The 15,258-nt window shown below is 40.7% G+C and overlaps 1 protein-coding gene across 3 annotated transcripts in view; it reads left to right on the plus strand.

Annotated features, from left to right (window-relative positions):
- The first annotated feature begins 1 nt into the window (after window position 1).
- Window positions 2-15,258, plus strand: part of SLC10A6 (solute carrier family 10 member 6) — a 31,265-nt gene continuing 16,008 nt past the window's right edge. For all 3 annotated transcript variants that reach the window (XM_025922089.2, XM_086704635.1, XM_086704636.1), the window contains exons 1-2: window positions 2-623; window positions 14,254-14,372. In XM_025922089.2, coding sequence (XP_025777874.1) covers window positions 247-623; window positions 14,254-14,372 — 496 coding nt within the window. In that variant the 5' untranslated portion in view covers window positions 2-246. The remainder of the gene's footprint in view (window positions 624-14,253; window positions 14,373-15,258) is intronic.

Here is a 15,258-nt window from a genome sequence, read left to right on the forward strand (position 1 = left end):
TAAGAACAGAAGTGGAAAGCCTTACTTACCAGTTTATTATATGTTTCATGCCCATGATAATTACTTTTATAATGCCACTCATGAATACATTGATCAGATTAGGATGAATCACCTGGCTGGCCAATAGCTATTGGAATGACTCTCCATGCATGACTTGGTTGTGTTATTACAAAACGTGGAAGAATAGACCTGCCTAGCTGTTGCGGCAGATGTTCATTTGTCATGCTGTCTTAAGGAGATGAAGAGATGAGAGCAAACTGTTCCAGCAGCTCAGCCTGCCCTGCTAACAGTTCGGAGGAGGAGTTGCCCGTGGGACTGGAGGTACATGGGAACCTGGAACTTGTTTTCACAGTGGTGACGGCTGTGATGATGGGCCTGCTCATGTTCTCCTTGGGATGCTCTGTGGAGTTCCGGAAGCTATGGTCGCACATCAGGAGACCCTGGGGCATTGCTGTAGGATTGCTCTGCCAGTTTGGCCTCATGCCTCTTACAGCCTATCTCCTGGCCATCAGCTTCTCTCTGAAGCCAGCCCAAGCCGTTGCTGTTCTCGTCATGGGGTGCTGCCCAGGGGGAACCATCTCAAACATTTTCACCTTCTGGGTCGATGGAGATATGGATCTCAGGTAAGTTACACTAGGGAAACCCAGAAGTCTTCCTCCTGATAGCACTGAAACGTTCATGTTCAAAACCCTGCCAATCTTTAGGTAGAGATTATGGAGTTCAGTCCTGCAAGGAGTTTCCTTTCTGAGCTTAAAATGTACTTTGCTGTGATTGTCTTCTGTTTCACTGGCAACTGTTTCTCTGAGTAGTGGGGTTGGTTCACATGTCATAGGAGAAGCAGGTCTCCGCCTCACTCTGTGGCCCTTCCTAGGCATGAACTCATTCTCACCCACACTGGTAGCTTCCACAGTCCTGGCTCACAGTCTCCCAAGACGTAGGCCGAGAATCCCAGGAAGCTAATGATGGGTTTGTTTGGTAGCTGGAGTGGTGGTGGTAGTAGTGGTGGCAGAACCAGAATGAGACCCCCCATGCTCTCATCAGGTGTTACATTTGAGTCTACTTTAAGAAACAAATCTTTAGGGGACTGGATAAAGGAGCTTTAAGGGTATATGATAGACATATCTAGTTTTAAGTGCAGGGGGATGGCCTAATGAGTTGACTTGGAGAGCAACATACAGAGTTTTAGGACTAAGAATGTTATCTTTTTTTTTTTTTTTTAATGTTATTTATTTTGAGAGAGAGAGAGAGAGTGCTAGTGTGCATGCCTGAGTGGGGGAGGGGCATAGAGAGAGGGAGAGAGCGAGAATCCCAAGCAGGGTTCACACTCAGCACAGAGCCTTACGTGAGGCTTGAACCCACTGCTGTGAGATCATGACCTGAGCTGAAATCAAGAGTTGGATGCTTAACTGACTGAGCCACCCAGGTGTCCCTAAAAATGTTCTTTCTTGTTGCTTTGCAGACTAAACATTCATCACTAGAATCTAATTTCTTTCATGTAAGTCAGGGACCTTATTTCCAATTATGGTGTAAATAAATGCCCTTGGGAGACATTAGGCTTTATCATTGATTTACACTTTAATGAGGATGAATTAATCACATATCTTTGGGAGTACATGTTTTGGTGCTGAAAAAGAGCATTTGAAGAAAGAGTAGAGAAGTCACAATCAGAAAGATAAAAACAAAAACAAACAAACAAAAAAACAAAAAAAAAACCCAGTGGTGTTTCTAGATTCTTTGCTTCCTTATTAACAAACTGTTTCACCTCCTGCCCAGGGGAAGAATGACTTATAAATGTAAATCTTTGTTCAATGTGTGTGCCATTTAGTTGAGATTTATTATGCGATGCACGGAATGAATCAGAGGTGCTGATGGTGCTGGGAGTTCACTTTAGTGAATCAGCTGCAGCTCTGGGTTTCTAGTTCCCTGCATGTGTTGAATGCTTAGCACATGAACATATCTCACCTGTAAATGTTAAGGGGCTCATGCCACGCAGAGGAATTAATCTTCATATGGTAATGTTTTTAGTTACCTACTTACCAGGGACTTGAAAAGAATCACAAATTCAAAACAATGCATTAATTTGGATTGTGGTTTCAAATTCAATAAACTTGATCATTAATGTAATAATTGGAAGATGATAAATATTCTTTCCACAGAGTCTACCTATCAGCGATAAATGCAGGACCTATCTGCTTTTGGAAAGAGAAAGGAAATGTTACTTATTGAATTTGTTGAGGGGCATGAGGTAGATGCTTTCATGTACTCTCTCTTCTTTCTTGGTTCCCATAATAACCTTGTAAGTGACCTTTTATTTTTCTGAATGTTACAGCTGAGAAAATTGTGACTCAGATTGGCTAAGGAGGTTGCCAAGTGCTGCAGCTGAGCATAGAAGAAGGCAGATTTGAAGTCACATCTGTTTCTCATCAGTCTGCCATTTAGGCACATTCTTCCATGAATTTATTAACACAACTCGCTCTTCTGTTCTGAGTAGGAGCATAAATCTTAAACCAGTGTTCTCAAACACTTCTGCTCTGGGAAAGAGAACATTTATTAACTTCATCTTTTCTTAGCCAACATTATAATAAAAGCACCAGTGAGTAGGAAGTCTATAAGAGATAAAACTCATTTTGCTTGCCTTTGCCAACTCTATACCTAATTAGCTTTTCATTTAGTCAAATTATTTAACCTATAAGCCTCATCTCCCCATTTCTAAAATGGGGTTAAAATGACCTATTCCCCACATGACTATATTTTAAGGAGGAAATATACACGCAGGATGCCAGGTACATGCAGTAATTATTAACTATCCCCCCGACCCCTGCCTTTTAAATTGATTCTGAGTCTCACAAACAAAACAAAAAATAAGCAAAATACAACCTGTAAGAAACGAAATTTTAGAATGGTGACTAAATATTACATTTTCAAAAGCTTGTAGATATGAGAATAAAATCTTAACTCTCAATAAAAATTGCAAGTCGGAGAAAATTCAGTATTATTGAGTGAAACGATATCGAAGTTCACTACATTTCTTCCCACTTGATTACCAACAAAAATAACTTCTAGGCCAAAAAAATAAAAATAAAGGAGACAGTGCTTGATTGGAATTCTGTTTTCATGCTGGATAAAATTCATGAAGAATTATAACAATAACTTTATTTCACAAATGAGGAAATTGCGGTTTAGCTCTCTGCAGATCTCACGTATTTCTCATGCCTTAATTCCGTGCTTCATTCAATCTACCTGTAGTTCTCATGTGTTTGTTCACCCCAAGCAGGGCATTTCAGAATCAACACGTATGAGCCAGTTTCTGCATTCTGTGTATCTGAAGATAATACCGATCACTGTCCCAGGCATCTGGGCTCAGCATCTAAGCAGTCCCCTGTGGCTCTTTTCAGTCTTCACCTCATTCACTCAATCCGATGTCTAGACCTGTCGCCCATCCTCTTGCTTGTTACTCACAGCCAGTGCTTCCTATTTATCTCCAAGGCCATTTCCTCAGGGCAGGCCCTCATACTTTCTTTCTTGGCCAATGGAAGTATCTTCACAGTATTCTCTCTACCATGGTTTTGTAGTAAGTGGATGAGGCTGGCTCTGGGGTCAGACTATTTATATTTAAATCCTGATTTGGGACCTCTTTCCTGTAGCTGGAAATCCTAACACTTCCCTATGGTATTGTAAAGGGAAAATGAACATGTTAGGCATTTAAAGGCTTCTCAGCACCTAGTAACTTAGGTAGCAACTAAGCCAGGTCTACCCTACTTCTTTGGGTTTATTTCCCAATAAGCACAATGGTCTATAGTCGAAATGGACTATTCACTATTCTCTGAATATAGCCCGCACTTTCCCACCTTTGCTTTGCCCATGTTGTTCCCACAGCCTGAAAAGCCAGTTCTGTCCCTTCTAGTCATAACATTATCCTTCATTATAATTGTTCTAGAAAGCTACTGGCTGGTATGTATGGGGAATCTTAAAAATTATCCTATTCCTTGACTGAGCTCAGCAAACCTTGGCTGGGTTCTTCTACATGTCTGGGGACTAGATAAATGTAGATTCGTCTCGGATGGCCTCATCTGGGACAGCTGGGCTCTCTTCCACATGGTCTCTCATCTCCTGCAGGCTAGCTTAGACCCAATCATATGTCAGAGGCAGGGTTCTGAAAAAGAGGAAGCATATAAGGTCTCTTGATGTCTGGGCTGGAAACCAGTTCATCATTACTTTCCACCACATTCCATTGGCCATTTCCAGATTCAAGGAATGGAGAAGTAGATTCTACCTCTTGAAGGATGAGCTGCAAAGTCACACTACAGAGGGCATGGCTAAGAATGGGGTGAAGAATTGGGGACATATTTGCAACCTACTGTCCTAAAGATGGACAGGATTCTTGCCTTTGAGGGTAGGACATGAAAACTAAGATCTAGCATTACAGAGTAGTAGTAAAGTCCACTCTGGAGCCAGGAAGTAGAACTGTCACTTGCTAACTGTCATCTTGGCGGATTATATAAGTTCTTTATGCTTCAGTTTCCTCACTTCTACAATAGGGGGAAGCATAATCTACCTCATGGATTGTTGTGAAGGTTGAATGAATTAATATATATAAAGTACTTAGAATCTCACCAGGCACAAAATACTGCATGAGTTATTGTATGAGGCAGATAAAAGAGCACTGTGTCAGGGTCCGTGTTTTAGTCTCTGCCCAAGGAGCTGTGTGACTTTGAGCAATTTACCTCTCCGGACCTCAGTTTCCTCTTTTGTAAAGTCAATGGGTTAGACTCTCTGAGGTCCTTTTTAAAGAGTATACAGTACATAAAAATCTACCGTTTTCACCATTTTTAAGTGTGCAGTTCAGTGGCCTTAGTACACTGTTGTACAGTCACTAACACCCATCCCCGTATCGTTTTCATCTTCCCAAATTGAAACTCTGTACCCACTAAACAATAACTCTCCTTTCCCTTCGGATCTGTCAACCACCATTCTGTCTCTGTGAATTTGACTAAGTACCTCGTACAAGTGAAATCATAAAACTTTTGTCCTTTTGTATCTGGGCTACTTCACTTAGTATAATGTCTTCAGAGTGCATCCATGTTGTATCACGTGTCAGAATTTTCTCTCTTTTTTAAGGTTGTATATCATATGCATATAGCGCATGTAGTCATCTGTTCATCTGTTGATGGACACGTCCGTCATTTCCATCTTTTGGCTGTTGTGAATAGTGCTGCTATGTGTGCAATGCGTGCAAATCTGTCAGAGTCCCTGCATTCAATTCTTTTGGGTATAAACCAGAAGTGGATCTGAGGTCTTTTTAAGTATTTTGTACAACAGGAAAAGATAAGCAAGTTATAAGGTCTCTGTGTCCCCCTCCCTCCACCCCAGTTTTTAATGTTTCTCCTTAAACTATTTGACAGAGATGGCTCCCCAATCTGTCCCCATAGCATCAAGTATGCAATTCTTATCATCTGTAGGAGGGCATTTTATAATAGCTCATCTCCTAATCCGCCTCACTCACTAGGTCTATAATCTCCTTGAGGGCTTCTTCAGCTTTGCATACTCAGTGCCAGCCTGATGGTGGTAGGCGCTCCACCAACATTGAGTGAATGACTGAAGGAAAGTTTCTAATTGCCTGTGTGTGTTATAAAAACCCCGCTTGAAATGCAATCAGTTTATTGGTGCAACTTGGGACAGCTCCCACAGTCTTTAGTTTGACAACTTTTGATATACAAGGTCCATACTTACCTGAGGATGTAGTTGTGTCGTGAACTACAGAGAAAGGATTCTGACCGAGGGTGGTGGTGGAGCCTGAGGGCTTCACAGGCCAGTTTTGACCTTTGACCTTTAAAGTAGCTCTTGGTCCTTTAGCAGACATCTGGCAAATAGAACTTCAGATTCTTCAGGTCAGTCTGACATGGCCCGGTGGAGAGCCAGAGATCATCTTAAGAGACAGAACTTAGAGTGAATCCATGTGACTTCATGCAAGTTTTGGTAACTCTCTGTACCTTAGTTTCCTTGCCTATGAAATGGAAACACTATGGGGTGCCTGGGTGGTTCAGTTGGTTAAGCGTCTGACTTCAGCTCAGGTCATGATCTCCTAGGTCGTAGGGGCGAGCCCCACATCAGGCTCTGTGCTGACAGCTTGGAACCTGGAGCCTGCCTCAGATTCTGTGTCTCTTTCTCTCTCTGCCCTTCCCCTGCTCGTGCTCTGTCTATGTCTGTCTGTCTCTCTCAAAAATGAGTAAAACATTTAAAAAAATTAAAAAAAAAGAAACACTACCTACATATATGGTTATTGTATAGATGAAAAGATAAAATATATCTAAAAGCATGGGGTATAACACTTAGCAGGTAGTGTTGAATAAATGCTAGTTATTTTTTTTTTTTATTTTTTTAATGTTTATTTGTGTGAGAGAGAGAGAGAGAGACGGTGTGAGCGGGGAAGGGGCAGAGAGTGAGAGACACAGAATCGGAAGTAGGCTCCAGGCTCTGAGCTGTTAGCACAGAGCCAGACACAGGGCTCAAACTCACAAACTGCTAGATCATGACCTGAGCTGGTTGGATGCTTTACCAACTGAGCCACCCAGGCGCCCCAATAAATGCTAGTTATTGTTATTGAGAAGCAGCAGACAGGAGTAACATTTATATCTGGGAATGGAAAACCTGGCCTTTAACTCTTCCGGGACTGGCTCTGTTCACCTGATATGATAGCATACCCCATGTCTGTCTGCTTAGCCAGATGGTTTTTACTTTTTTTTCTAGTGGAGAAGCAAGTGTGTGCTGTCATAGTTTTGAGTGTCAGAGTTCCTAATTTTATTAGTTTGATACGAAAAGAGCATTTGAATAATTTAAACCCAATGGCAAAATGGTACACTTACACACATTGCATTTTAATATAATGCGTATATAGATAATCTACTTATTTTAAGAGAGGTGCAGGATTTACCTGTTTGTCCAGACTTGCTGAAGCAGTCTCATGATTTTCTGTAATAGTTTGGGGATGGTGATGCCATTCTTCTCAGTGCAAGTGGAATCTTGTTTTATTGAAGTCAGCCTTGGCCAACAATTTTCCTATATGTGAACAGCCAAGAGACCCAGTTAGCTACATCCTCCATTTATGCCACACTGGAATTTCATGGCAATAAAACCAAAGGTGTGACTTTGCACTGCACTCACACACATTCACTGTTTACAGTTCTGTGGGTGTTTCTAACAGCTGGCAAAGCACCATCTGCCAAACACCACGGGCTTGGACAGTCGTGTAAAGGATGGAAGCAGAAACCTATGTAATCGAGGATATAGAATCAGTCTGCTAGAAATCTCACATTTGCTTCCCACAGTCATGAATCTTACCTTTCTGCTGTTCGTGCCAAAGCAACTCAGTGGAAACATACTGTGCAATTTCTCCAGAAGTTCAAGATCAGAGTGACGTAATATGGAATTTCTCCCAGGACTTAGTATGAAGAGTCAAGGAATGTAGCATTATTGTAGGCTAAGAGTTTGGAAACGCTTCCCAAATACCTTCTTCGTGGACAGGGGTTTGAGAACTGTGGCAAACTGCTTTTCTTCCTTTACCTGTTCCTCTAGTTAGGAAGAAGTCTTTGCTCAAAGTAAACATTCTTTTTTTTTTTTTTTTAAAGTTGTTTTTGAGAGAGAGAGAGAAGGGGGGGAGGGAGGGAGAAAACCAGTCGGGGAGAGGCAGAGAGAGAGGGGGACAGAGGATCTGAAGCAAGCTCTGTGCTGACAGCAGAGAGCCTGATGTGGGGCTCTAACTCACGACCCATGAGATCATGAGCTGAACCAAAATCAAGAGTCTGACTCTTAACCGACTGAGCCACCCAGGTGCCCCAAAGTAAACATTCTTAATAGGATAGATTACTTAAATTAATTTATTTTTTTGAAGATTTTAAAAATATTGATTTTAGAGAGAGAGAGAGAGAAAACATGAGCAGGGGAGGGGCAGAGTGGACAGAGGATCTGGAGTGGGCTCTGTGCTGACGGCAGAGGGTCTGATGGGGGCTCGAACTCACACACCGTGAGATCATAACCTGAGCCGAAGTCAGAAGCTTAACCGACTGAGCCACCCAGGTGCCCCAGGATAAAATAATTTTAAACTTCATAAAGAATAACATATGTACAAGAACTGCTATGACAAGTTTGAAAAAAACTTATGTGGAAGTATTTGCTCTACCACATGTGAAAACTCACTATGAAAACACCATGTTTAAAAGTCTAGTATTTGATTAGAGTACATTTTGAGTACATTTCGACATGTAACACATAATGAAGTTGGGACTTCAATTTAGTGGAAAATTATTTAGTGAATTAGATTAACATACTTGCCCCTCTATATAGAAGACAATAGATTAGCCTCTGATCTTCTACCATATAAAATATAAATTTTAGATGAGCTAAAAATATAAATACAAAATATCAACCTATAAAGAAGTAAAAAGTGGGGACGACATTAGAATACCCTCAGGAGAGGAGATCTTTAACAAGACAAGAAACTCAGAAGCCATTAAAAAAAGGACACACGTGGGGGCGTCTGGGTGGCTTAGTCAGTTGACCGTCCGACTTCGGCTCAGGTCATGATCTCACAGTCCGTGAGTTCCAGCCCAGAGCCTGGAGCCTGCTTCGGATTCTGTGTCTCCCTCTCTCTCTGCTCCTCCCCCGCTCATGCTGTTTCTCTCTCTCTCTCTCTCTCTCTCTCTCTCTCTCTGTCAAAAATAAAAATAAAACATTAAAAAAATGGACACATGAGAATATCTCAGTGTTCATTATTTATTATGGCAAAATCCATCAGTGTAGTCAAAACCATGCAATAAGCTCGCTGAAGCTATTTGATTACGCATGATCATACATACTCTAATTTTAAAGGAGCTCCTACATGTAAAGAAGAAAAAGTCAGACAAGCAAGGCTGCTTGGGAAAGGACATCCAAAAGGTCAGGGACTATGACAGAAAGCACAAGCACATAGACAGTATAACAAGATATCAGTGAGATGCATTTTTCAATGTTCTCATGAGAATTAAAAGGGATTGATCATATTCAGTGTGGGAAAGATTGTGAAATGTAACAATCTTTTTGTGAAATAATATGGCAGTATCTGTTAAAAGTAAAAAACAAACCTTTGATAAAGCAATTCCACTTTGAGGAATCTACAGAAATAAAAGAATTATTTCAAGGGAAATACATACAAGAATGTTTATCATCACTTTGTTTATAATGGAAAAACACTCAAAGCAATTTATTCATCATTAATGAAGTGATTGAAGAAATTATGACATATTTAGATCATGGTGTACTCTTCATTCTTTAAGCGAATGAGTTTAAGCTTCATGTATTGTCCTGAAGGGTTACCTATGATTAAGTGGATTAAAAAAAGCAACAAAGCTACAGAGTAAGGTGCATTGTGTGATTGCTTCAAAGAGAAACAAAGAAAAAGCCTCTATTCATTGAATAAGCAGCAATAAAATAGGACTGCATAAAAGAAAATCTTAGAAGACTAAAAAGAAAATAGAAGATTAAAAGAAATAAGAGGAGAAGGGAAATATATAATCACTTGTGAGTTACCTAAGTCTGGATTTCTGAAAAGGACTCCAATCAACTAAATATTTGCTCCTCAAAATGCTTTTCACATTTGAACTTGGGAAAGCATGGTTTTAGTTATTTTTTAATAGAAAATTTCTGTTCCTGGATTACGGTTGGGATGTTTACCATTGCAATTCAGTGTAAAGGGATCATTTCACTAAGATTTGCAACGTTCACTTGCAGATATGTGACATATGAGGAAGAGCAGAGAGAACATTGTCCTAGCACCAGTGTTTTGATACATTGGTTCATTCTTTGATTTATACATTTATTTGGTATTTAATGAGCTCCTCCAAGATGCTATAGCATGAGACTGCCAGATCCTATGGGTGTGGAGGTCAATATAGTCCTTGCCCTTAAGCAACTCAGAGTTGATAAGTGTACCACACATTGATAGGTAAACAAGCACTTATGTAAGGTACAGTATGTGAGGTAATGCAAATAAAAATGTCTACAGGGCAATGGGAGCTGTTCCTCAAGGATGAATGTTCTAAGCACAGAGAGGCACACAGCAGCACTGAGGACGGAAAAGCCCAAGGCCAGCCAGGGTTGGGCAGAAGATGCTTTAGATACCCCCATGCCGGTGTATGCATTATACTAGATTTACAACAAAGCCTCTCAACATAAAATATGACACAAGAAAGTCCTGAATCACCAGATTGATAGCAGTCTCCCACTGCTATCACTATGGGAGATATAGAGTCTCCCACAAAGATGGAAGGGACATTTGTTTATTTTTTTACTGTGGGAAGTGGCAAATATATATAAAAGTGGAAAGAATAGTGAACCCTCTGGTATACTTCACCCAGCTTTAGCAATTATTAACTTATGATCCATCTCATTTCATTTCTATCCCCACTTACCCAATGGATTTTTTTTTGAGGCCAGCTCCACGTATTATTTTGACTGCGAATATTTTAGTATTTGTCTTTGATAGATCGCAAAATATGGCCACAGATTCCTTCCATTCTTGTATGCACCTTCCTTTGTAATGTGATAAGGTTCATCCTCCCATCCAGACGGGGGCACCTATTCCCCGTCCCTTGAATCTGGGCTGGTCTGGTGACTTATTTTGACTAATACAATGACACAGAAGTGATGCCCTATTGCTTCCAAACTGAAGCTTCAAGGGGCTTTACAGTTTCCACTTCTACTCTCCTGGAACACTATTGCCAGAGATTGCCAGGTAGAAAACGTATATTGAATACATATATAATAACCTTGGGCACGTGTCTTTTCATAGTTTTGATAGTACATTCTAGGGATAGATTCCCATAACCTATAGCATTGTTGGGCTAAAGGGTAAACCCCTGTGTAATTTATCTATATTGTCAAAGTATCTCATTTTGCAAGTTCATCAGCAATGAGAGAGAATGCAGAGGAGTATTTTTAATATCCTTGAAACAGAGCGGTTGGTGCTTTGCCAAGAGTATAAACACTCTGGTAGAAAATGTCAAAATAATCATAGATGGTTTGTAGGCAAGGTAATTAGATGGAAACATTGGTGATTTGTATTATGAGGAAGAACGATGGTGACTTGAAGGCCTGATGAAGTGCTGGAGGACCCTTGTTATCCCTGCAGAAGACCTTAGCCCTGCAGAGGGTCTCCTTCTCCTTGGTGGGCTGGGAGGTGGTTCACCTCCCCGTCTCTTGGCCATTTGGGCCACGGACACAGATTGGACATATACCCTGCACAAAGCGGTCTGCTGTGAGAACTCAAACAATGAATATTAAGAAGTTTCCAGACTCTGGACCTGGATTTGAGGTGGATAAACTCTTGTTTTCCCGCGGGTTGTGTTATGTGATGCTCCATTTGCCTCACCTCATTGAATAGAGCAGCGTTAACAGTGTCTAGAAGCAGTTTGTGCATGTTTAGACAGATTGTGTAATTTTCCCCATCAGTTAGAAAATATTTTGTTGGCCTGAAGGATCTCTCATTTCCATTTACCCATTTCCTTTTGATTTATTCTTTCACTGGTTCTGTCATCCAGACAGGGACAAAAGGCAGCTTGGGTTTGGGAGCTGGGGGTGGAGTAGAGTGGAGGAAAGGATTGTTCTGGGGTAGAGGCACAAAACACTGGGGAAGGTTGGATGGTCCTAAGTGGACTTCTTGGGTTTTCATCCTTTTTGATCTACTTTTGGCTTTTAGCCTACATTTGAAGTCTCTCCTTTCTCAGCTTTCATCGAATGTAATCTCCTAGCTCTCCACTCGCTTCTCTGTCTTTCTTTACATGCACGGTGGCCCCTCTCTGGCCCCAGTCCAAAGCAGGAGAGCTCTTTCCACGGCTCTGCTCCCCATGCCCCTGGTCCCATTATGCATGCTTTACCCCTTGCACTGAAGCTATGCATTTTAATGTGTGACTAAGTTCTGTTCTCCAATTAAGAAATGTAGAGACTTGGAGGGGCGCCTGGGTGGCGCAGTCGGTTAAGCGTCCGACTTCAGCCAGGTCACGATCTCGCGGTCCGTGAGTTCGAGCCCCGCATCAGGCTCTGGGCTGATGGCTCGGAGCCTGGAGCCTGTTTCCGATTCTGTGTCTCCCTCTCTCTCTGCTCCTCCCCCGTTCATGCTCTGTCTCTCTGTCCCAAAAATAAATAAACGTTGAAAAAAAAAAAAAAAGAAATGTAGAGACTTGGAAAACAAGACTTTATTAGTCAGAAAAAATAGAAACAACATATTATAAATTGATGAAGCGATAACATTTGATAGGATGCAATAAAAGTACAGTAGTCAAGATACAGAGTCTTTAAAGGTTCTAAACTGATGGATTTTTACTCTAGATATTAAGTATTTGCAAATCTTCCAGACCCACAGCACTTTGTTATCTTTTTCACTTGGAGATAATCTCAATAATGACAGAGATAAACAAACCCAGTTGTCTATCAGAAATCATCCCAGCTTTGTTCAACAAAGACCAAAACTCTGTTCTGATCATTCACCTTTGTTTTCCTGGTGAAGTTGTGTGGCTTGGCTATTGTCATGCTGTTTGGATTTGGTTCATTCAGCTCTTGCACCTACATTTCACTTCCCAAGATGGCCGGATTTGTGTGTCTAGTGATGGACAGCAGCTGCGGTCCTGAGTTTTCCTTTGCCTACCTGGGATATTTCTGGTGGATGTTCTGTTGTCATCCCTAACTTAACATGTCCTCTCAGATGCTAAGTGACCACTTATTCTGTCAATCACACCACCATTTTGAAGTCTAGAAATCTTACTTTATCACTCTGCTTCAATTCCTATCTATAATCATGGGGTTATACAATATTAGAATTCAAAGAGAATTTTTTGAGAGAGAGAGAGAGAGAAGAGAGTGAGCAGAGGAAAGGGGCAGAGGGGGAGAGAGAGAGAGAAAATCCTAAGCAGGCTCTTGGCTCAGCGTGGAGCTTAATACAGGGCTCGACCCCATGACCCTGGGATGATGACCTGAGCCCAAATCAAGAGTTGGATGCTCAGCTGACTAAGCCATGAAAGTGCCCCAAAGAGAACTTTTAATTTAGTCTAGCATCCCATATCAATTCTTTTTTGCTATGGTTTTGTAACTTCGCTGGCTCTGTCCAGCTTGCTCTGAGGATCTGTGCTGTGGGGGTCCCTTCTCTATCCAATGGGAAACTTAGGGCATGTGGTATTTGGATGCCCTCTTCTGACAGATATTTATAGCACTACACATTGGGCAAACACTTAGTCTTGTGGCAAATTTGCCCTATTCCCATCTCCCGGTAGCAAAATTAGACAAAGACATTACAGGAACATAAAACTACACACTAATATCCCTCATGAATATTTGTGCAAAAATTTTTAACAGAATGCCTTCATATATTGATGGCAGAGCGTAAAATGGTGCAGCTGCTTTGAAAATGGCATTTCCTCAAAAAATTAAACTACGATCCAGCAATTCTGCTCCTGGTATACACCTTAGAGAATTGATTTCATATGTCTGCACAAAACATCGTGCACAAATATTCATAGCTGCATTATTCATAATAGCCAAAAAGAGGGAACACCTCAAGTGTTTATCAGTTAGTGGATGGGCAGAAATAATGTGGTCTATCCATACAATGGAATATGATTCAGTCATAAAAAGGAAATGGTGTACTGATACATGCTAAAATGTGGATGAAGCTCAAAAACATTATGCTAAGTGAAAGAAGCCAGACACACCAAAAAGACCACCTATTGTATGATTGTATTCATATGAAATGTCCAGAATGGGAAATCCTATAAAGACAGAAAGTGGATTACTGGTTGCCAGTGGCTAGGAGAAGAGAATGAGGGTGGGGTTCCTTTTTTTTTGGGATGATGAAAAAAGTATAGAAATATATAATGTTTTTGCACAATCTTGTGAATATACTGAAAACACTTTAAAAATAATGGATTTTATGGTCTATGAATTATATCTCAATAGAAAAAACTCTATAAAGAAAAAAACCCTTTAGGACCTGGCAGAACATTTAGAACAAGTAGATTCTTAAGTAAATAGGGGTTAATTAATGAATGTCAAATACTGCTGGAAATCTGTTTCTGGGCCACATATGAAGTCATTTGTTGAATAACAAGATAGGAGTGAGCTTCAAGTAATTCACCCCATGTGATCTCTAAGGTATGCTCTGGGAGTTGCTTTTGGTCAGGACTTCATCATTCAAACTCTTCCTCTTATGCATCCTTTTATTTTCACTTTCAGCATCACTATGACGACCTGTTCCACTGTGGCTGCCCTGGGAATGATGCCACTCTGCCTGTATCTCTACACCTTGTCCTGGAATCTTGAGCAGAATCTCACCATTCCATATCAGAATATAGGTCTGTACTGGGCTTGTGAAATGGAACAGTAATAGTAATGGTGATGGTAATACTAATAGCCATTGTTTATTATGTGCCTCCTTTATGTGGATTTTAAAATAAACTACTTGGATAGTGAGCCTGGGTGGCTCAGTCAGTTGAGTGTCCAACTCTAAAAAAAATTAAAAAAAAATTTTTTTAGGGGCGTCTGGGTGGCTCAGTTGGTTAAGCGGCCGACTTCGGCTCAGGTCATGATCTTGCGGTCCGTGAGTTCGAGCCCTGCATCAGGCTCTGTGCTGACAGCTCAGAGCCTGGAGCCTGTTTCAGATTCTGTGTCTCCTCCTCTCTGACCCTCCCCTGTTCATGCTCTGTCTCTCCCTGTCTCAAAAATAAATACAACGTTAAAAAAATTAAAAAAATTTTTTTTTAAACTTAAATCCAAGTTAGATAACATATAATAATAATTTCAGGAATAAAATTTAGTGATTCATCACTTATGACACCCAATGCTCATCCCAACAAGTCTCCTCCTTAATGCCCCTCACCCCTTTAGCTCTTCCTCCCACCCAACACCGCTCATCCAACAACCTTTAGTTTGTTCTCTGTATTTAAGAGTCTCTTATGGTTTGTCTCTCTCTCTGTTTTTATGTTATTTTTGCTTCCCTTCCTTATGTTCATCTGTTTTGTATCTTAAATTCCACATATGAGTCAAATCATATGATATCTGTCTTTCCTTGACTGACTTATTTCACTAGTTCTATCCATGTTGTTGCAAATGGCAAGATTTCATTCTTTTTTTTTTTTTTTTTAATTTTTTTTCAACGTTTTTATTTATTTTTGGGACAGAGAGAGACAGACCATGAACGGGGGAGGGGCAGAGAGAGAGGGAGACACAGAATCGGAAACA

The sequence above is a fragment of the Puma concolor genome, chromosome B1 (assembly GCF_028749965.1).
Source record: "Puma concolor isolate L17-30 chromosome B1, mPumCon1.1.hap2, whole genome shotgun sequence".
NCBI classification, from domain to species: domain Eukaryota; kingdom Metazoa; phylum Chordata; class Mammalia; order Carnivora; family Felidae; genus Puma; species Puma concolor.